Source organism: Pelobates fuscus, chromosome 6 (genome assembly GCF_036172605.1).
Source record: "Pelobates fuscus isolate aPelFus1 chromosome 6, aPelFus1.pri, whole genome shotgun sequence".
In the NCBI taxonomy this organism is placed as follows: Eukaryota; Metazoa; Chordata; class Amphibia; order Anura; family Pelobatidae; genus Pelobates; species Pelobates fuscus.
In genome coordinates, this window is record NC_086322.1 from 87,142,513 (window position 1) to 87,165,418 (window position 22,906).

The 22,906-nt window shown below is 39.4% G+C and overlaps 1 protein-coding gene across 2 annotated transcripts in view; it reads right to left on the bottom strand.

The window, feature by feature from the left end:
- Nucleotides 1-2,656: 2,656 nt before the first annotated feature.
- NFXL1 (nuclear transcription factor, X-box binding like 1) overlaps nt 2,657-22,906 on the bottom strand; it is a 70,874-nt gene continuing 50,624 nt past the window's right edge. For both annotated transcript variants that reach the window (XM_063457926.1, XM_063457925.1), the window contains exons 20-23: nt 19,023-19,127; nt 9,129-9,215; nt 6,046-6,099; nt 2,657-4,364 (exon numbers count right to left, since the gene is read on the bottom strand). In XM_063457926.1, the coding sequence (XP_063313996.1) occupies nt 4,188-4,364; nt 6,046-6,099; nt 9,129-9,215; nt 19,023-19,127 (423 nt within the window). In that variant the 3' untranslated portion in view covers nt 2,657-4,187. The remainder of the gene's footprint in view (nt 4,365-6,045; nt 6,100-9,128; nt 9,216-19,022; nt 19,128-22,906) is intronic.

Consider the following 22,906-nt stretch of genomic DNA (forward strand, 5'->3'; position numbering starts at 1 on the left):
AAAACAAATACAGCTTTCTAGCCTAATATACTGTTTTCCACCCCTTACTAATTTGTAACTCACTTCTGCACTTCTTCTAGTTCTTCAATACGTTTTTTTAAACTGGTGCCTATAATTGCACTGCGTATTCAAGGTGTGTTCTTATAAAGAGGCAAAAATTACGGTTGAGTTTAATTACGTGAATCAATTTCTTTTTTTTATACATGAACGCACCTTACTAGCTTTTGCAATGGCAGACCGGCATTGCATACGGTTGCCTAGTTTGTCATCTATAACTGTTTCCAAGCGCTTTTTATTTAATGTTATCACTAACTCAATCTCTTTTAATGTGTAAGTGGCTTGTGGATTCCGTATTCCAAAATACATGACTGTATCTGTATTGAATTCTCATCTGCCAATGGCCTCCCAAGTCACCCAATTTATCCATATAGAAGTTATATCATGTTCAGACTGTATTATCTTACCGATTTCTGTTATAATGTTTCATCAGATAGTCTGGACACTTAAGAAAACATCTCTTTTTTTTATTGAAAATTTTAATTTAGTGTGATCCTTGAAATGCTAATCTTCATTAAAAATAATTTAAATAATTACTGTAACTTGAGAAATGTTTTCCATATCCAGATTCGTAGCTGTAAGCCGAGCAATCTATTTCTAGACACCAATTACATTTTCTAATATAAATGCTAAATTATCTCAAATGTTCTGAGAGGAGATTAAGGTTGCCATCGTACCGCTTCTACAGTAATATATTTTAAATCCATAGCCATCGATCTGAATTCATTGTTGACCTCTAAAGTATCTGACACTAAATATAAGACTCTTAGGTTACTACTTAAAAATTGAAACTGTATTACACAAATAGTATGTGCAGCACTTTTCTCTATAAGATAGGGGATTGAACACCTTCCAACTGTCTATCTCGGAGGGATAGTCGCTTTTTGAACCCAAATCCATCCCTCTGTCCCTCTTTTCTATCCTAATGTCCCTCTTTTCTAGACATTCCATATTGTTGGTGTATCCAAGTGTATAACAAGCTCCACAAGCAGAGCTATGATGGTCAGCTCTTCAAATTAATCTTACTTTAAAAAATAATATAATCAACTGACTTTGCTGGACCTTATATTGCACAGTTTTGGGAAAATAATCAAATTTCTGTTTTATTTATTTATTTCATATCATGAAATTAACTTGAGTGTTGTTACATAAATATGGTATGATTGTAACCTGGTACCACTGAACACATGTATACAGTCTGGCTGCAAGTTAAGGCAGAGCGAAAACTGAATAGCAGGAGTCCTTATCAAAGGATACGTTTTGTGAAAGTGGCTAAGAGAGTTTAGACCATCAAGATTTGTTCTGATACATCAATGCTATGTAGAGAAAAGGATAGCAAACTTGCTCCATGATTGTCTCCATATGGTTTCCTTTCTTCTTTCCTCAAAGTTTCAACTTACAGAGCACATAGGATGGAAAAGCACCATTCCCATATACCACAATCCCTATTGGATCAGATTTGTATATGAAACATTGGTGCAAAATGTGACATTGGTAGCATGTGAGCTCTGTATTACACATGTGTCATGTAGATGCTGTATGTGATATGCATGCTGTTGACGTGTATAATAGACGTGTCTATCCTATAATGTATATACACATCACCCTGTATTTGATAATCATGTGGGTTCTGTTAAATGGGTGTCAAGTGGCTACTGGATATGATGTAGCGGTCATGTGAGTGGCATGGATAACGATGAACGACACTTTGTCAGAAGGATATCCAATATAATGTGCCACAGGCGCTGTATGTCAACAATGCCATGTGTGTGTAACAGGTGCAGCCTGCATGTAATATGGCATGTTACATTTGACCCGCTCGGTTGTAATGCAAATGACATTTTTTTGCCTTCTTTTGGATCAACAGCAAAAAACATATGTGAGGAAGGCTGAACTTGATGGACGCAAGTCTCTTTTCAGCTATGTAACTATGTAACATAGGAATACAATTTAACCACATGTATGCTAATGCCTTATTGTTATTTTGAAGTGCCAGGGGATTCCGGTAAATGTGCATTCACCATGTAACTTATAATAATATGCAGACGAATACAGAATGTTCTAAAAGATTTATTGGAATAATACAGCCTACATAACATTCAATAAAGATTCAACACAAAGTCCTTTCTTTCTTCTGCAGGAGAGTGAAGAGGGCATATTAAATGTTTTATATCCCCCAACATATTCCATTAGAAATATATAATTACACATAACAGCATGACCTGTGCATTGGACGCAAAACTTTGCATATACTAAATGGATAAATACAAGGCATTCATAGAAAGGCTGAACTTGATGGGCGAATGGCTCTATTCAGCCTATGTAACTATGTTTAGCATGCAGTTATGTAAAGTTTTACATTCTGTTTGAATCCCATTTTCAAGTTACACTGTGCCTAAAAAAAACAATTGTGACTGATAGGAGACAATGATCAACTTAAAGCCGCACTGTCAGCATCTGGGGATTTTTCAGAATTTGATTTTATCATAATGCAATACAATTTTTTTTAGGGTGGGAGGTGACAGTGCCGCATTAACAGCTTTAAAGGAGAACTTTCACTTTTTGGGAAATGACATAACTGGAAAAAATAAATAAAAAATAAACAAAAAAAAATAAACAGATTAAATCAGGACAGTAAAATTGGGGCAAATAAGCCAAGTCAAGACCTGACCAGCTATTTTTAGATCAGTTTTGACATTTGGTTAGTTTGCCAAAAAAATGAGTTTAGCGAATAACTCATTAAAAATCACCTATAACTTGTGTTACGTTTTTTCATGTGATACTTGGTTTTCTTTTTAATTAATATGAAAGATTTAGCAATTTACATCACGTCCAGTTCAAACAAGGCAAAATCAGGGCAAACAATGCAAATAAGGAGGAGAAATAAAAAACATTGTTTACTTTCTCCATGCCGACGGGCAGCCACAAAGGACATAGCTTATAACAATTACTGGCAGAAGCTAAGATGGAGGTGCCCAGATGCAGGATACAGAGGTGTGAAATTCTACATTTAAATACTTATTTTCTAATTACTGGAATAAGTAAATATAATATTAGAAAATTCTGTGAAGTGACAGCTCCCCAATTAAATTTAGCCGCCTTTTAATTCAACCCAAACTCCGGTTTCACAGATTTCTTTCAAATAACTGTGCCTGAGAAATAAAACAAACAAACAAACAAACAAACAAAAACAGTAAAAGCAAACATTAAAAACTCAAACATTTTATATGATGTGGCATATAACAGGCATTTCAAAATTCAATGTCTTTGGTGAATGATTGCAGGTTCAAATCCAAAATTACAAACCTAAATTGTTGGGGGGGTTTTACAGGGGGGGATGGAAGGGAATCTAAATAAATTCCCAAACAACTATTTCTATTACAGCACAGTAGGTTCAGTTTTATTTCGGTACAGACCATCAGTGTTCTTTCATAAATCACAATGAAAATACTGAATCACATTAGCCAAAGTGATTTCCAAATCAACATGGGGAAACTATCGACAATGGTGAACCGATTTAGCTTCTACCTACATACAAATGAAAGAGGTTAATGTGATACAATATACAAATCTATGCTTAATACAAAATTTACTACTCACCCTACATGGCCATTTTATTTATTTAAAGTATTTCTACCACTCATTGAGTTAGATATTGCGGTCAAGCTTAAGTGTCACAATGAATCCAAGTAATACAACTTTTTCAAGATTGTAACCTTCTAATAAACAAAGAAACTCTTTTGAACAGAACAACATCTCTTCAATCTCTTAAATTGCCAAGAAGCAATTTTCTTTTATCCAGAAACCACAGGTAAGCAAATCAATGGTGTGTAAACAAATGGCAGACCCAAGGCCTTATTTATCCAATCACATTCTACTAATAACTTTGAATAGGCAGCATTCTGCATCAACCTGGGAGAAATAAAAGTTTTTCTTTAAACCTTAACTATAACGAAGCTAGAAACTTCTTTTTCATGTCATGGATATATTTTTTCAGTTATGTTGTACATTTTATTTAGCACTAATAGATCTACGTATATAAACGCCCTCATCTACAGTATTTTTCAATAGTTACAGTATCTCTTCTTCTGAGTATGCCAACAATGAGAATTCTAATTAAAGTATATATTTCAGACATTAACTTGCGTGAGATACAGTGTAAACACAGCAAGAACAACGCCGCATAAAGGCATTAGTATGTAGTTTCTGTATTTTTGCCATGCAGACGGCTGGATTTCCACTTCATCCTTTCTCTTGTTCTTCTTCCGTTTTCCTTTAAGTCTGTTTTCAAATGCTTCGAGTTCAGCCTGGAGCAAAACATAGTGTTATAGGATCAAGATTACAACCAAATGTGATGAGCACAGCAGTGCTCAGCTAGTTCAAAGCGACCACAGCAATATGCAGCTAATTGAAAGCGACAACAACTAAAACAGGTAGGGGAATCGGTCTGTGCAGCTGAGCGGCTCCAGCTGTTGTTGGAATTTAAAGGAGCATTTCAAAACAACGTACACTATACTCCCTCTGTACGTTATAGAGCAAGGATGTGCCCTGTCCTCGCCTCTGCACTGTCTGCAGATTAACTACAGCAGTTTGCTAAATATTGCCGTAGATAAATGTCGTGGACACTTCACATCACCTAATTACTTGTATAATATGCATTTTCACTGTGGTTAAATGCCATCTATCCTCCTGGGAACCAATAGGCCATCCATTTTTAATGAAGAGGATCTTCCCAGGATCCCAGCCGATCACATGACATCACTGGAAAGCCCAGGATGCCCTCTTTACAATACTGCAGGGATTGATAAGAGTAGCTCAAAAGAATAAAAGGAGGAGCAGGTGAACGAAATGTCCAGAGGACAGAAGTTAATGGGTTGGGTCTCAGGAGGCTATACAGGTTCCTTCCTATCTTTGATAATCTTGTTTATCTACAGAGTGTAGTAGCAGGGTGATAGAAGCTGCTTAACATATTTTTTATTTGGAGCACTTTCCTTCACGATTTTGCATGTATGAAATTGCTTTTGAGGGCTGAAATACAAATCCCAAAAACTCATTCTAAACATAGGTTTTTGGAGTCTTATCAATCCCACAGAAAACAATAGAAAGACAAGGATTAGCTTAATGATATCTAGTCCAGGGCAGAAGGGGGAGGAGGTGGGAAGGCACCATGAAGTAGCTTGGTTCTCACAGTCGATTCTAGCCCTACCATTGCTTGTAGTGGTAGTATTATGGATATCCAATAAATCCCTAGCATGTGACTAACACTCATATAACGTTTTGTGTAACCACTACAAAAATGCAGCTTAAAGAGTCTTTGGCGCAGGCTCAGACACAGAGTAGCATGACAGAATAATATTCTTTGTGCATAAGTCATACACACATTCCTACACTGATTTACAATGACAGTACAACAGAATTAAACATACCATTGTAACAGACATTGAAGGGACACTTTAGGCAGGATTGGCCCCACAATTTTTTTTTCAAGATCAAAAATGCCATTAAAAAAAGCTTATGCAGTTATCAGCCAGTGTTAGCAAGGAGAGTGGGCGTAAGGTACTCTATCACAACTTTCAAATTGATGGAATGCTGTTATGTAGCTGTTTTGACTCTTTTTGACTGTGTTGGAATATATTTGAGATTCAGAAGGAGTGTTGCTAGGTTCCAGAAACACTCTGTGTTTGAACCCAAAGCAACACTTGATGACCCTTCTCAGCCACCTGGCTTCAGCCCCTGGATAATATTAACTTAATTTAATCAAAGGTGGCTATGACTGACGGCAAATGACAACCTAATTCCATGCCATAATTAACAATTCTCCTGTAGACACTTACCAGATACATTTATCTTGCAGGTTTTTACAACTGCATGACAAATGAGGCGCTTGAGGTCGTAGAAGTAACAGACTACACAAAATCATTAAATAAAAAGCCATCTTCCCATTACTGCACCTATCACACAGACTCTTGCTCTATGTATATCCTGTACCTGCTGTCTACGTTTTTCTTCTTCCATAGCAGCTCTTTCTTCTTTGGCTTTGAGCTGTAAAATTAAACAGGAAATAACAATGACATACCTTGCATGCCTTGTTTTCTGTACAGAAAAATCTTTAAATACACAAATGTCACTTTAAAGTTAGACAAAAGGTAATAAAAGTATGGTTTTCGGAATTAATAGAAAAGAACACAAAGGAATAAAAGTGATTTTGAAAGTATTTCAACAAGTGTCTCGCTGAATAAGCACATTCATTAAAACAAAAACGGAAAGCTTGTAGATTTGTTTAATCCCGTGGTTTAAAACTTTCTCCCAAGGGCTTCAAAATCTTTCCCAGTGTGTTTTAGAATATTTGTAATGTAATGATTGATCACTTAACGTATCCAGTGTGATGCTGAGATTTCAGTTTCTTATTTCAATTCAGGTATGCTACACGTTATGCAGTCAATTATTGGCATAATCAGCATAAGGTGTGATGTGAGCCACGGACAACAGTGATGCAGGCAATGAGATATTCATGAATAATGCAGAATACAAAAACTGTAATTGTGTAGAATTATTAATGGACCATTTGAATAACTATTGTATCACTATCTAAAACCATTCCAGTCATCTGATATCAAATACTGCAAACTACACTGGAAGTCCAAATGGAGCCTAGAAACGGTCTGAGTTAGATTTAGGGTCCATTCTGCACCTGAAGAGAGACCTGGCCTGCTATAAGAAATGTAGGAGTCCAAACTAGGCCCTGTCCTTGCTCGTGTCCTTTCTGTTGTGTATTTCAGATCCATACCTATCCGCTCACCTCACACTATTGACTCCCCATATCACTTACTCATTCTACTGCCTTTGGTAAGCCTCTTGTGGCTGTATTCCCTGAAGGCTGCTATTAGTGAGATGTAAATATTGCAACAAGCGTATGGGTTATTACATTTCTATACATATGCTAAAATCTGATGGATTAAAAATGATCTGCATCCGCATATTCAATATGGCAATATAAATCGGCTTTTCTATTATTCTTAGTCTTTAACATATCTTAAATTCTTTAAGGACAGAGCCAATTGTTCAAGTTTTCATCCAAATTACAATTTGAAACCTAGAATTTGCGCAATGTGTTTCTTTCACATTAATTTAATTAATTTAAGGATTTTTCTTTTAGTGCCTCCAAACATACTGTAAATATTTTTTTTAAATGGGCAGAAAAAGCTTTAAGTGTGAATAAAATGTTACAAATAAGGAAAACAAAATATTTTTTTCCACATTTTTGCTTAGGATAATGTTTACATATCCAGTGCAACTAGAGACAAAGAACTACATCTAGATTAATGTATCAGTCCTGATTGTTAAATGCTCCACATAGGCCTAGGGTCTAAATTAATTTTTAGCAGTTAAAGGATCACTATAGGGTCAGGAACACAAACATGTATTCCTGACCTTATAGTGAAAAACCGCCATTTAAGTGGCTTGCCCCCCAGCCTTGGCCCTTCAGAATGGGTTAAAACTCACATTATTTTCAGCTTTCCACGGGTCTGCCGGTGCTGGCCACACCCCCTTGGGGGGAAAGCATTGGATTGGCTAAAATCGGCAAGGTGGTGGGGCCAAACACTGTTTTGGCCAATCAGCACCTCCTCATAGAGATGGATTGAATCAATGCATCTCTATGAGGAAAATTCAGTGTATCCATGCAAAGCGTGGGGACACTGAACGGCAGGGCTGCTTACTGTGCAGCCCTGTGTCGGGAAGCCCCTCCAGTGGCCATCTAAGGAGTGGCCACTTGGAGGTGTCCCTATGGGCAATGTAAACACTGCCTTTTCTCTGAAAATGCCTGAAGGGAGCTATTATACTCACCAGAACAACTACATTAAGCTGTAGTTGTTCTGGTGACTATAGTGTCCCGTTAATGCTAATCTTGCCAACTGCCAAACTATAACTATACCAACTCTATCCCGTACCCTCTTACACAAACACTAAATGTATACCTATCCTAACATTACCCCTACATTATCCCTAACCCTAAAATAGCATTAACCTTTACCCAAATGCCAACCCTACACTAAAGCAAACCCTCTGTTAATGAGTAATGATATCAGCAGATAGGCTCCCTAGTTTAAACAGTAGAAAGTGGTATGTTACCACCATCTACTGGCTGTAATAATGAATATAGCATGCTTCCTCAGCCAATTACACTGTGATTGGTGCTGGGCAGAGGATATAGCACAGTACTGATCACAATCATCTTGGGGACATGCACTGAGGCTCTGTCAGGGTGTGTTCAGACACTGGGGTCTCCCTTCAGCAGCCTGCAGCCCACAAACATTGCAGCTGAGTGGGATCACTGTGAGAGTGGGATCACTCAGCCGTGAACTTAAAGGACTGTATGCAGCGTTGCATACAGCTCGTCGGTTACTCTGGGGCCACTAAAAATGGCACCAGCTGGCAGAGGGGAGCCCCGGGTATCTATCCCCTTATGCCGGAAATATTCTGTCATGATTCCCTTCTATTCCAGAAGTTGTGTCCTTAAGGGGTTATTCAAAACTGAGGTTTCATAGTGTGAGCAGAAATTTACTGTTGCTCACACAGCATTGCCATCTATGGAGATTTAAATCCCCATTTAAAGAGCTATATTTAAAGACTCATCTGCCAAGTCTAAAGGCCCTAAAACTGGCCCCAGCTGACACCTAGGGGGCTCTATTATGTGAGTAGGCATTTAACCCTGCTCACACCAAAATCACTTGACCTGTCAATACACCATAACCACGTTAAATCCCAGCTACTGACACATCCTACCTTTGTTAGAAGGTTAAGCAGTGCAGAAGTTGATGGTTTAGAATATTTACAATTGTTTATAAGGCACCATTTTCAAATAATTTAAAATACAATATGGCTGTCATGCCACGATGACATGGGATATGCAGTTATTAATTCAGTTAAAGTCTTTCCACAGCAACAAAGCAATGCAAATTAGCTAAACAAAAGGCAAATCTTGAGCAATGCACAATGTTAGAATTTTACATTTAATAGTAGTATCTTTTTTAGGAAACTCTAAGGAGAAGCAATTTACAGGGTGAATTTACCTCCATTCCTTTTTTCTTCATTTCCTGGCACACTAAATCACATTCTAATGCCACTTGGCCTTCACATGCAATATTGCAAGGCATCTCCTGGAAAGAAAAAGAAAGAGGAAAAAATGCTGAATGGATGCTTAAGCAACAGCTTTACAGGTAGGTGAGTGTTAGCTGGTAGAGCAGGGTGCAGATAATAAAATCCACATGTACAATTTATTCGAAATAGAATTACCGTGCATTGACTTACATCACTTATCTTATTGTTAATTATGACATAACACACAACATGGTACAATAAGATCAATTAGCTATGCATGTGATAGGGGCACTTTTTTGAGAAAGGGGGTGTTTAAAAAAAAAAAAAAGCACGTTGGGGGAGAAGAGGTGAAGAGTGATGGGTGAACACCATAAGGAATAAAATCCCAAGAATGGAAACTATACAGGGGGTTCCAGCTATATCAGTTAAGATGCTGGGGTACTACATAGCTTAATTTATCTCAAATTTATCACCCTCATATATGAAGACTTAACTGCTAATCACCTTAATGCACTACAGACAGACTAAAAAGTATCACTTCTACAGTTCAGGGTCTTATATAATAATAAAAAAATAATAAACAAAAACACAAAAAAAAGTTCAAAACCATATTTGTGTTTACAAAACTTACCAAAACTTGAAGGGAGCAGAGAGCGGTCGCATACACACGGAGCTCCGGCAGCAGGGGCGTATTAGCCGCGAGGCAAACAAGGCATTTGCCTTGGGCGGCATTTTCCAGGGCATTTCCCAAATGCCCAAGGCAAATGTCTTGTTAGCCTTGCGGCTAACAAGACATGCTGGGCTGCTGCTGGGCGGTCGGGCGGCGCTGGCGGGCGGCGCTGGCAGACGGCATTGGCGAGGGAGCACTTCCTCTGAGCTGTCTGCTCAGCTCCCTCGCGCGCCACAGAGTGAGGCTGGGAGCCAGAATATGACGTCATATTCCGCCTCCGCCTCCCAGCCTCACTCTGCGGCGCGCGAGGGAGCTGAGCAGACAGCTCAGAGGAAGTGCTCCCTCGCCAATGCCGCCCGCCCAGCAGCAGTCCGCCCAGCAGCCACTGGACCACCAGGGAGGAAGAGACACCCCCCCCCCCAGCATTCCCAAAGGTAAGGAGGCTGGGGGGGGTGTTTAAATAAATGTAAAAAAAGTGTTAATGTGGGTGAGTGGGTGTGTGGGTCAGTGTGTGTGTGGTTGAGTGTGTGTGTGAGTTAGTGTGTGAGTTAGTGTGTGTGTGTGAGTTAGTGTGTGTGTGTGAGTTAGTGTGTGTGTGTGTGTGAGTTAGTGTGTGTGTGTGAGTTAGTGTGTGTGTGTGAGTTAGTGTGTGAGTGTCTGTTAGTGTGTGTGTGTCTGTTAGTGTGTGTGTGTGTGTTAGTGTTAGTGTGTGTTAGTGTTAGTGTGTGTGTGTGTTAGTGTGTGTGTGTGTGTTAATGTGTGTGTCTGTTAGTGTGTGTGTCTGTTAGTGTGTGTGTCTGTTAGTGTGTGTGTCTGTTAGTGTGTGTGTCTGTTAGTGTGTGTGTCTGTTAGTGTGTGTGTCTGTTAGTGTGTGTCTGTTAGTGTGTGTGTCTGTTAGTGTGTGTGTCTGTTAGTGTGTGTGTCTGTCTGTGTGTGTGTCTGTGTGTGTGTCTGTGTTTCTGTTAGTGTGTGTGTCTGATAGTGTGTGTGTGTCTGATAGTGTGTGTGTGTCTGATAGTGTGTGTGTCTGATAGTGTGTGTGTCTGATAGTGTGTGTGTCTGTTAGTGTGTGTGTGTCTGTTAGTGTGTGTGTCTGATAGTGTGTGTGTCTGTTAGTGTGTGTGTGTCTGTTAGTGTGTGTGTGTGTGTCTGTTAGTGTCTGTGTGTGTGTGTGTCTGTGTGTGTGTGTCTGTCTGTGTCTGTGTGTGTGTCTGTCTGTGTCTGTGTGTGTGTGTGTCTGTGTGTGTGTGTGTCTGTCTGTGTCTGTGTGTGTGTGTGTGTGTCTGTGTCTGTTAGTGTGTGTGTCTGTGTCTGTTAGTGTGTGTGTCTGTGTCTGTTAGTGTGTGTGTCTGTGTCTGTTAGTGTGTGTGTCTGTGTCTGTTAGTGTGTGTGTCTGTGTCTGTTAGTGTGTGTGTCTGTGTCTGTTAGTGTGTGTGTCTGTGTCTGTTAGTGTGTGTGTCTGTGTCTGTTAGTGTGTGTGTGTCTGTTAGTGTGTGTGTGTCTGTTAGTGTGTGTGTGTCTGTTAGTGTGTGTGTGTCTGTTAGTGTGTGTGTGTCTGTTAGTGTGTGTGTGTCTGTTAGTGTGTGTGTGTCTGTTAGTGTGTGTGTGTCTGTTAGTGTGTGTGTGTCTGTTAGTGTGTCTGTGTCTGTTAGTGTGTCTGTGTCTGTTAGTGTGTCTGTGTCTGTTAGTGTGTCTGTGTCTGTTAGTGTGTCTGTGTCTGTTAGTGTGTCTGTGTCTGTTAGTGTGTCTGTGTCTGTTAGTGTGTCTGTGTCTGTTAGTGTGTCTGTGTCTGTTAGTGTGTCTGTGTCTGTTAGTGTGTCTGTGTCTGTTAGTGTGTCTGATAGTGTGTGTGTCTGATAGTGTGTGTGTCTGATAGTGTGTGTGTCTGATAGTGTGTGTGTCTGATAGTGTGTGTGTCTGATAGTGTGTGTGTGTCTGTTAGTGTGTCTGTGTCTGTTAGTGTGTCTGTGTCTGTTAGTGTGTGTGTCTGTGTCTGTTAGTGTGTGTGTCTGTGTCTGTTAGTGTGTGTGTCTGTGTCTGTTAGTGTGTGTGTCTGTGTCTGTTAGTGTGTGTGTCTGTGTCTGTTAGTGTGTGTCTGTGTCTGTTAGTGTGTGTCTGTGTCTGTTAGTGTGTGTCTGTTAGTGTATATCATAGAGAATAAACAAAAAAAGAAAAAAATGCCATTCTACCTGTGTATGATTTACTGAGAGGATAATATGCTTAAAAAGTAACTTTTAATAAATAAATCTAAAATAAAAATATATTAAAGAAAAATCATATGAACAACAGGAGTGGGTGGAGACTATACAGTGAGTAAAACTCTGACTACTTATACAAGCTGTAAAAGTGTATACATAACACTAATGCTGAAGCAATACTGTTTTGCTACAATATAACATCAGTGTATTCCCAAGTAAAAGAAGTGATACTATATTATATATGACTAATAGCTGTAACAAGAGGGGGAGATAAGACGACTGCTAAACCAGTGCTGTCAATAGTTAAAAGATTTATGGATAAGTAAATCCCTACATGATAGTACAACTAACGACATGGGTAAGCTCAACATACAATAATTGATAATGTTCTATGGTGCTTAACCTCTGAAAGATCCAAGATAATGGTTCAGCTCAGACAGATTTCTGACAGACGGCGATTAGCCAGTTAAATATCACAAAAGCTGCCTAGATCATAGCAGCGTATTGATAATAAATTAAGGTTGTTGTCAAGCAGTAAAGTGTAAAATAAGGGGTTGCTGACCTGGCTCAGTCTTTTCTCCAAGATACCTAGCAGTATATTCTAGTGTAACAACGGCTGCCTGCACTGAGTTATCTTATGCTTTACCACAGTGGAGCACAAAGTAGTAGCTCACCTGTGAAGGACTGCTGACAGGCAGCAGTTAACCGGTTAAAAGTCACACAAGTTGCCTAAGTGCTAGCTGCATCTAAATAGTAGGTCAAAGTAAGATAAAGAGAGGGTTTGCAAACCGTTTTGAACAGGTTGCCTAGGTAGTAGAAAATATACAGACAGTGACAGAGGAAGGCATATAGAATAAAGATTCATTGTGCCTTGTGCCTTGTCTTGTGCCTTCGAGGGCACCCCTTAATAAAATGCCTGGTCTTATCAATCTCCCCCCATATAAACATAATAAAGGAAAAAGAAAGAGAAAAAAGTATGTACAGAGCACTTAAATTAGTAATTTACCCTATTTGGAAGAAAGACCAAAATTAATTTTTTAGGGGAGCACAAAACTTAAAACAAAAATTAACATCCAGTTATTTAGACGTGCCAAAACAGAAAGACAACTTTCTGAGTAATTATAAAATATCAAATAAGGGATTCCACTATTGTGGAGCATGTGTGGGTTGTAAAACCCTTAAAAATAAACCCAAACAGCTAGGAGAATTCAAATCAAAAATGGGATCTAAGATTTTCAAAATAAAGTTGTTTATTACTTGTCACAGTAAGAATGTTGTGTACTTGCTCACGTGTCCTTGTGGACTCCAGTATGTAGGGCGGACCTCTAGGAGCCTTAAAACAAGGATACGTGAGCATATATATAATATAAATTGAGGTTTTCTTAAACACAATGTGTCTTCCCATTTTTTCAATGTTCATGGAGGAGACCCTACTGGGCTTATTTTTTATGCTATCCAAAAAATTAACTGCCATTGGAGAGGAGGCCAAGTTGAGTCCACCCTGAATCGTAGTGAAATGAGATGGATTTTCAATTTGGAGACTCTATCTCCAAGTGGGCTAAACTTGGACTTCGAAATGGCAGCCCTTATTTAATTTGACCAAACCAAAATTATTTAATTATGTCAAATTGTTTGAAGAAAGTTTTGCATTTAACTTTAACTATCTTTATAAAGGTTTTTTCGAATATGTTTGTCAGTTGATTATCCAGTTTCTGACATTTGTTTTTATCACTAGTTTTCTCCTTTAAAATGCTTATCAAAAGGACTTTATGCCAAATTCCAAAATGGCTTCTTGCTGCCAAAAGGACTTTTTCTACTATTTGATTAAGTGAAGAATCTTCCGATCACATGACATGTCTGGACGAATCACGTTGACGCTATGACGTCAGGAAAACCGGAAGACACCCGATCGCCATCTTGGAATCCCGGATGAGGAAAAAAGTGCCGAAAAATTCGAAGAGAACTGGGGGCTCTCAAAGTATTTTTATACTATTAATGTAAACGTTTATATAGTTTATGATGCCCAATTAGGGTTATAATGTTGGATAATAATGTTTTTTGTAGATTGTATGAATTTGTATTAATTTGACCTTCCCAATATGGCAGAGGCAAGTCGGAAAGACCATATATGGTCCTCCAACCAATCATGTGTTTAGGATTGTTTAATTAATTCATGTGTATAAAACAGAATGAAATGTAATTTATGGATTATGCACCTGAGGAAGACCTGTCACGGTCGAAACGCGTTGTGCCTTTGTTCTTATTAATTTTTAAACCAGTAAAACCTTTTTTACTTTACTTTATTCTGCTGTTGTCCTTTGTGGGGGAGAGAAAGTGCCTTATCACCAAGAACCAGTGGAGATAGCTTGAATAAGCTTATTATTCACATGCCTGTACAGCCAGAGCCTGCTTCCTAAGGCTCTGCAGATCGTTCATATCAGGATTCACTGAATATAAGTATAATCTGTTTATTATCTATTTTCTGTTGCACCTCCCAAAATCCAATTTGCTATTTTCTATGTATGTCTATTGTGCTTTTTTGGTGATTCTGTAGCACTTGGGAGTAGTTGCATCTTCTTTGAACAGCGCCAATCCACCCATTTATTTTTCCTGGTTTACCAGGAATTATATCTTTGTTTCTTTTTACTTAAATTAGTGTTAAGTTATTAGTGCACTCCTGAGATGCTGGACATGAAAGAACTTGATGTCGGTAATTTAGCAATTGATAAGCAGAGAGTTAGGTGCCGACATCAATAATGTGTCAGTATGTGTCCAGAGCCCCTGTCTGTTAGTGTGTGTGTCTGTTAGTGTGTGTGTCTGTTAGTGGGTGAGTGTGTGTGTGGGTGAGTGTCTGTTAGTGTGTTGTCTGTTAGTGAGTGTGTGTGTGTGTGTCTGACTGTGTGTGTGTGTGTGTCTGACTGTGTGTGTGTGTGTGTGTCTGTGTGTGTGTCTGACTGTGTGTGTGTGTTAGTCTGTGTGTCTGTGTGACTGTGTGTGTCTGACTGTTAGAGTGTGTGTCTGACTGTGAGTGTGTGTGTCTGCTAGTTTGTGTCTGTTAGTGAGTGTGTTTGTCTGTTAGTGTGTGTGTGTGTTTCTGTTAGCGAGTGTGTGTTTCTGTTAGCTAGTGTATGCGTATATGTCAGCGAATGTGTGTGTATTTAGAATGCGGGGTGGGGGTGGCGGGGTGGGGCGCCTGAGTTTTGTCCTACCTAGGGCAGCACAAAACCAGTATACATCACTGTCCGGCAGTATATCGGCTTACACAGACAAAATACTGCCTACAACTCAGCAACCCGACTTTGCAACACACCCTGATACCGGGGAAACCATGGGAAAGTGCTCCAAAAAAAATGTCGGGGGAGAGTAATCCAAGATGACGCCGCCGCCCGACATTTCCTGCTCCACATCCTCTTCCGGCGACCTAATGGATGCCCCTGACCCTATACCAGGCATCATTGCCGACACCTAACCTGCAGACAGAGGACTGGGGTGCACTGGCAACCAAAGATGACATTATGGACCTTATAGTCAATATCAGCACCTTCTTCCACGCAGACCTGGTGGCGGACCAGGAGGAAGTAGCAGCGGTCACAGATAGGGTCAAGGTGACGGAGGAAGACATATCCACCCTCTCAACGCCAAGCCGGCTCGATTGAGCAGATCCAACAATTGCAGACCTCACACGCGGCAATGCAAGGGAGGCTGGACGCACCTGATGATGCTCGCCGGCACGATAATCTAAAGTCCGGGGCGTAGCAGAGTCTGTTACAGATGGCGAATTAACGCACTTCTTCAGGCGCCTCTTCTCAGCCTTACTGCCCCAACGGTGCACTAAACATGCTCCCACCAACAGTATACACTCCCTAAGTCCCCAATGGCACCGGTCGCAGCCCACAGAGACGTCCTGCTCCGCTTTCTAACTTTTCAGGATAAGCAGGCGATACAAGAAGTGCTCAAATCCAACACCCCACTCGAGTTTGAGGGAATGCAACTTGCCTTCCTACAGGACCTCTGCAGGGCCACATTGGAGTGGAGGCGTTCCGTTCAAGGAGTCACGAAAGCGCTCAGAGGAAAGAATTACCTACAGATAGGGACCATTCCACACCTTGATCGCCAGGCTTCCAACCCATTCCTCACGGAGCTGGGCCTCATACAGCACCAGACCCCCACGCGCAACAACTGGGACATGCAGCACATCACCCCCTTCGTACCTCGCCCAAGAGTGGACACTGGCTGAAGCGCTTGTTCCAGTAAGGATCCAATTCCTCGGACTACGTGCAGTCCCATGGACTCCATATTCACCTAGTTCTAGTTGTCTTTTATAAGTGCCTGTCTTACATTTATCAGTATAGGTACTGGCATTCTCCCTTTTATTAATGTAATTTTTATCTTTACTTCATTTTTTTTTTTTATTATGTTCTGGTACATATGCCATATGTCTATGTCGTCTGCTCACACCATGCCTAGTGAGGACCTCAGAGAATCTGTTGCATGCTTGCACTACCCCCACCCCCACCCCCACCCCCCTGGATGCCCAGGGGACACTATAATCGTAAATACCGCAGCCCCCACCATAATACCACAAACTGACGCACCACATTCTGGTATGCATTCAGCATTGCAGCCCTTAAGGGAACTTCCCTGCTTACCACCCTTATCAGCCCACTTTAGGAAGTGGCGCCACCTGGGGCATCGGTTGCCTATTAATACCTCCCCAATAAGTTGTGTCAATAGCCAATACTATGGCAGCCACCGCCTGACTGGTTTTACAGCCCGAGGAGCTCTTGGCATCTGTTCTCAAGTAGTTACGCTCAAGTTATATCTCTGTTATACTGTTCGGCTCAACCAATTATTTTTAATATTAATTTATCCATGATGTAATCTCAGTGGCTCTGATATGCTATATCCCGACTGCTATATCAATACACTAACATACCAATGTCGTGGTCCACGTTAACACCATTAGCCTAAAACTGTGCCACATCACTAAGATACCGACCAATAATTTTTGAAACGTTGTCTTCTGTGTCTGTATATGCTGTTGGGGGGCATTGCATGCTAAACTGTCATGCCTTAATGCACACCAAAAATAAAGAATTTCAAAATATATATATATTATATACAATATTAATTATATATTAAAATATATAATAGTCATTGCACTGTGCTGAATTAAGTGATACGGACACTTTAAAACTATGAGAATTGCTGCATTTTCCTATGGGTATCCATTGCACTACACATGAGTGAACTGCTTGTTTTGTACAAAGTGGCAAAATACCAAACCTCAAAAGAGACTTGGAGACAACCTCAGATTACTTTCTCATCATATGAATTGCTTGTGGAGTCTGGAAAACAATTTCAACATCTTAATTGTTCCAAAACTACAGTAACATTGAATACATAGGAGAAATTGTATATGATGTAGCACTTGTAAATGGAAAGCCAGCATGATAGTATGGCAGAGAAGGATGGTCAGAGCATATCAATGAACAATATCAGACAGTCAAGTAATAAACACACAGGAGAGTTTATAAAGTCTACAAAAAGGAAATGTTTTAAAAGGGAGCAAACACTATGGAAGCCAACTATTAGAAAAACAAGAGGGTTCCACTTTTCTGATGGTAGGAGAGGGTCGGCAACCTTTGGAACTCCATATGTTCTCAACTACATCTCCCATAATGCTCTCACAGCCATAATGCTGGCACAGCATTACACATCTTTCAACAAAGAGGAATAGATATTATCTGCAATCCAACTGCTGGAGGAGACTGCTACTCATTTAGCAAATCATACACAGCAACTATACAAGAAGAATGAGTTTTGTAAGACTATTTATTACTGGTATTTATAAAGCGCCAACAGTTTCCACGGCGCTATACAATTAGTGGAGAACGTACAATATGCACAGACAAATACAAGAGGTCGAGAGAGTCCTGCCCGTAAGCCGATAACTAGCCATTGGAGTTAATTTATATAAAGTGCTTAGCTAGAAAGCCCATGAGCTTACAACCTAAAGGATACCATGGGGATTTGAGACAAAAAGTATCAGGGGAAATTTGGAGGTGATGGCTAAAATAGTTAACAGAGAGAAGCAGCTATTGGTAAAATGTGAAGGGAATGGATAGGTAATTGAGGGAGAATCTCAAACAGCTGGAGGAGCACACAATATATTTAGGGGAAACTTGGGTGGGTGAGAAGTGGTGAGTGTTGTCGGGTTTGCTGCAACATGTTAAATGCAGAACTCCACTGAGTAGGAGTGTGAGATGAGGCCTGAAGGTTATAACAGTTATATGAAGGTATTTACAGCTGGGAGGAGAATAGGAAAGACGGGGGAAAGTAGAGTAGCCATGTGTTTTTATACTATTGAAAAGTTTAGTAACCAAATTCTAACACCCAAAATATTAATAACTGTCTACATGAAATATTGGTCAGAAACATTAAATGACAATAATACAAACTGCATGCACAGAAAATTACAGTGGCAAACTACAGGTATAAATGGCAACAATTCTATAGTAACACATGATAATATGGTAGCAATCCAAGAATAAATGAGGTGGAGTATTTTCCAAACTTCAGTCAATACCTGAAGGTTGTTGGATTTGCTGCAGGATGTTAAATGCAGAGCTCCACCGAGTATGAGTGTGAGATGAGGCCTGAGGGTTGTTTTAAGTATTAATGCTCCACATCACATAATCTAATTTCATCACTTTCCCATTTATTTATCAGAATTGTAACAGGAAAGACTTCAATGTAGTCATGGAGTAAAGTTCTCAGATATGGTTATTATAGTTAAGAGTTGTGAAGGAAATGATTGGCAAATCCTTTGATGCCCAGCCAGCATACCTATATAGTACCAAGATTAGCCACCAGTGTTTTAGTGAATCTATTGGTTTCTTGAGATTTAATATATCAGAGTGCCACTAATTCAAATAACTTAGAATCACGTTAAACAAAACGATCCTGAAATTACATTAAAGTAACATTAAGCTCACCTTTTTAATTCTTCGGCAGGGACATCGAAGTTTAACTTTCTGAACGCAACTATTGGAGCAATTGCCTGGGTGACAAATTTCCTTACATCTGTGGCCACAGGTTAACTGGGGAAAACACACACACAAAAAAAAGGATTTTTTTTTTTACACTTAAAATGTTGACTTATACGGTAAATTGTAATACAGTCATTGCAATAATATAATACAAGGAGTCGGAGCCGGTGGTACCATATATTGAGGAGTCAGAACAGAAGGTTTTGCATATGGACTCCACAACCCTGGCTCTATAAACTCTCTAGTCAACTGTAAGCTACTGAGAAATTGAATTATAAACCCTTCAAAAGCTCATACAACATTCCATGACGTCCTAAAAAAAAAAAAATGAGTGCTTTAGTGTTTGCAGGATAAACGGCCTCCTCACACTGGGGATATCAGGGTATCAAACCAATACCTAGAGCTCCCCCACAGTCTGCAGGGGCATTAAAACTGTTCTTTGATCATATCACCGTGTGTGGTCAAACACACAGGGAGCAGCTGCAGGTCTGTGACAGGTTCTGCGAGCTGTTAAGAGCTAAGCTACACAGCACGGGGACACAAAAAGAAATGGTGTGCTTCTCCCTTAACACAAAACAGGAAAATTACAGGTGAACAAACACATATTAAAGTTGTAGAATGTTTCTTATTTAAAAACTATCTAAACATTGCTTACATTCATTCCCTGATAATTTACACTTTAGTAATTAACACTCTGTTTCAAGCAATATTACAAATCGATAAACATCACAATATTGATGCTAGTTATAAAGTGCCCGCACATTCAGTATTACTGCACAATAGACGGACTAAAAAACAAACGTCAATGAACACTGGAGGCATGTCCATTTCATCTCACAGAATTAGTTAAAGTTTATGGAGAAGTTTTCGAGAAGTTTAACACTAAAAAAAGGTCTCTGGCAGGCCATAGCCCGGCCCCTTACTGGAGGTTTTACACACTTCCTTCTATCAATACGATTTTCATACCAGCAATGGGTGCTTTGAGAGGCTGACACGCTCAGCCATTCACAGTTGCTAAATGATGCTCAGTCTAAGAATTCCTCATTAGCCCAAGCAGCACACTGGCGATGGTCTGCTTTGGACGCTTGTTTGTGGCTTAATACTCAACAGAAATACAGCACCAAGTGACACAAAATACTACAACAACTTGAATGAAATGTATTTTTAAACTGTGTACAAATCTCTATATTTTGACATTTCCATAAAACAAATTACAGATTAAATTACCACTCTAGAAATATAAAAACCTTCAGAGTCGAGTAAAAGGCATTTTCTGAAATCATTAATATTTCTCTTATTGTGGAAGCTTTCTGATATTAAAACCATACTTTCATAAGGTGCCAAAAACAGATGGAAATGTAGTCTTCTTGTAATTTCATTAATACGGTCTCATATCTACGATTTAGTTTGTTTCCTTCCACAGGAAGCCAGGCAGTTACCATCAAATTACAGAAAGTGAAGGCAAAAAAAAAAACCCCAAAACCTGTACACTTTAAATGTTTACAGATCTTCCAGTCTGCATGTGCAGTTATATAAAGCCATGACTGTTCAGAAAGAGAAACAGAGGTCAGACATAGCACTTGTACGAAAGGTAAAAAAACACTTCCGTACAGCCAAGCCAAACATAGCACACGTCTAGGACGGAATAACAATTACGTGCACCCTGTGAGTTGGACCACAGAATCTCACAGAGTCACTATCACAGGGTGATTAGAATTCCATCAAAAAATTGAAGTTCAAATTGCATGTGATGGATCGTTCTTCAAAATTACTGCTCGTTTCCTAATGGCAATCTATTCTCCCACGGGGGATTGCTGCTGGAAATGTTCTCAAACACTTTTATGTTGGATGTGAAGCCAAAGGAAGGGCTCAGTTTAACACGCAGTCAAACTGTCAATTAACTTCAGTAATGACCTTAGCAGGTTGAGGGACAGCAAGTTCATAATGTTTAGCAAAGTAAATGCTACTATTTTTTTATTTTTTTTATTTAAGATTCATAGGAAATCTTTTAATGCGCTTGATTTCTTTTCAAGACCAGCAGTAGTTTCTCAAGACTCATTACTTCTCCTGCAGTAGCAGAGAAAGTGATCGATCATTCTTCTGACCTGATGTGTTAAGCAACAGACGTACAGGATATTAAATAAAGGATGCGAAAACTAATTTTTACCAACAGTGGGACTTCACACAGTGGGTTTTCATAATAAGTCACGCCATGCTTCTCAATTATACACATTGCTGTTTGATGTTTAGAAAGGACTGAGTTTGACATTCTTATTTGGTCATCTATGCCGATATACTATCAGTTAAATTCAAGAATAAATCAGAATTAAATACGTATTTTACTTGTTAAAAAAAAAAAAATGAAAAAGCAGAACATCATCACTGTTGCACAAACCTAACCCTTAAGCCAATTCAAGCACAATTACAGCTCATTGTGGCGTTAATAGTGCTATATAGGTCTATGAGCGCTCTCCACAATTTTCTGTTAACTGGAGTCAGACCCTTGTTTTTAATTAGTTTAAAAAAAAAATTGTACTATAATAACTGTTACACTTTTTAGATACTAATGAACATATTGTACCAGACCACCCACAGTAGCTTGATTCAATGTTAAAAAACAAGTAACAAACAAAATAAAAAAATGACCGCATTATCGCTGACCCTAATGACCTTCAGCATTTTTACTAGAATGTCATACTATAAATTATGATTATTTTATTTTTTACACATTTGACAGGAAACCCATACACAAGAGTGCTTAGTACACTGCCCTTCAAGATATTCAGCAATGTGATTCACAAATAGATTCCAGTATGCAGAGTGCAAAATAAGGAAATACAATAGCTGGTAGTGTTCTAAATCAATTTCATGGATCAGTGCTACATCTACCTTCACTAATCTAATTGCAGAAACATGCTTTTTTTTTATTGATTCTCTAAAAATAGTTCAAGTGAAAATGGAAGGTCAGATGTTATGTATCTGCTTGAAGATCTTTTGAGACACTTATCTAAATGCAGCAGAAAATATATTTAAAATGTCTCTGTCCTTAAAAAGATTTGCTAGTGCACTTCAAAGTGGAATTCATTTAATCTTCACATGGTGGGTGGTACAGCAAAAGAAGACATCTCTTGTATCTATATATGATCGAATATCAAGAGTAGTTCAAAGATACTTTGCCAATCTATACGACCACAACCCACAGGCGCGCCTCAACCCTGACATTCTTCGCGACCTCACGGGTCGTTATTTATCCTCCACCACACTACCAGCACTCAAACACTCAGCGGCAGAACAAATTGCCACCCAGATAACGGAAGACGAAGTTGCTAAAGCCATCAAAAACCACAAACCAAATAAATGCCCAGGCCCAGATGGATACACAGGACTGTACTACAAAACGTTCACAACCTCACTCTCCCCATATCTTTGCAAACTCTACAACTCGATTCTGGCAGGAGATCCACTACCTAGTGAAATGTTACAAGCAAATATCTGCCTCCTCCCAAAGCCAAATAAAACTTTACTAGACCCAGGACACTACCGCCCCATCTCACTACTAAACGTAGACATCAAGCTTTTCACGAAGATTCTGGCCAACCGACTCAACCCCTTCTTACACAAGCTAATACACCCGGATCAGGTGGGTTTCATCCCCAATAGACAAGCCTGCGACAACATTAGACGTACTTACGACCTCATATGGACCGCAACACAAAAAAGAATCCCCACCCTATACTGTCGCTTGACGCTGAAAAAGCGTTTGACCGCCTGATATGGCCATTCCTATTCGCGACCCTACGCAAATTTCAATTCCCACAGCCCTTCATAAC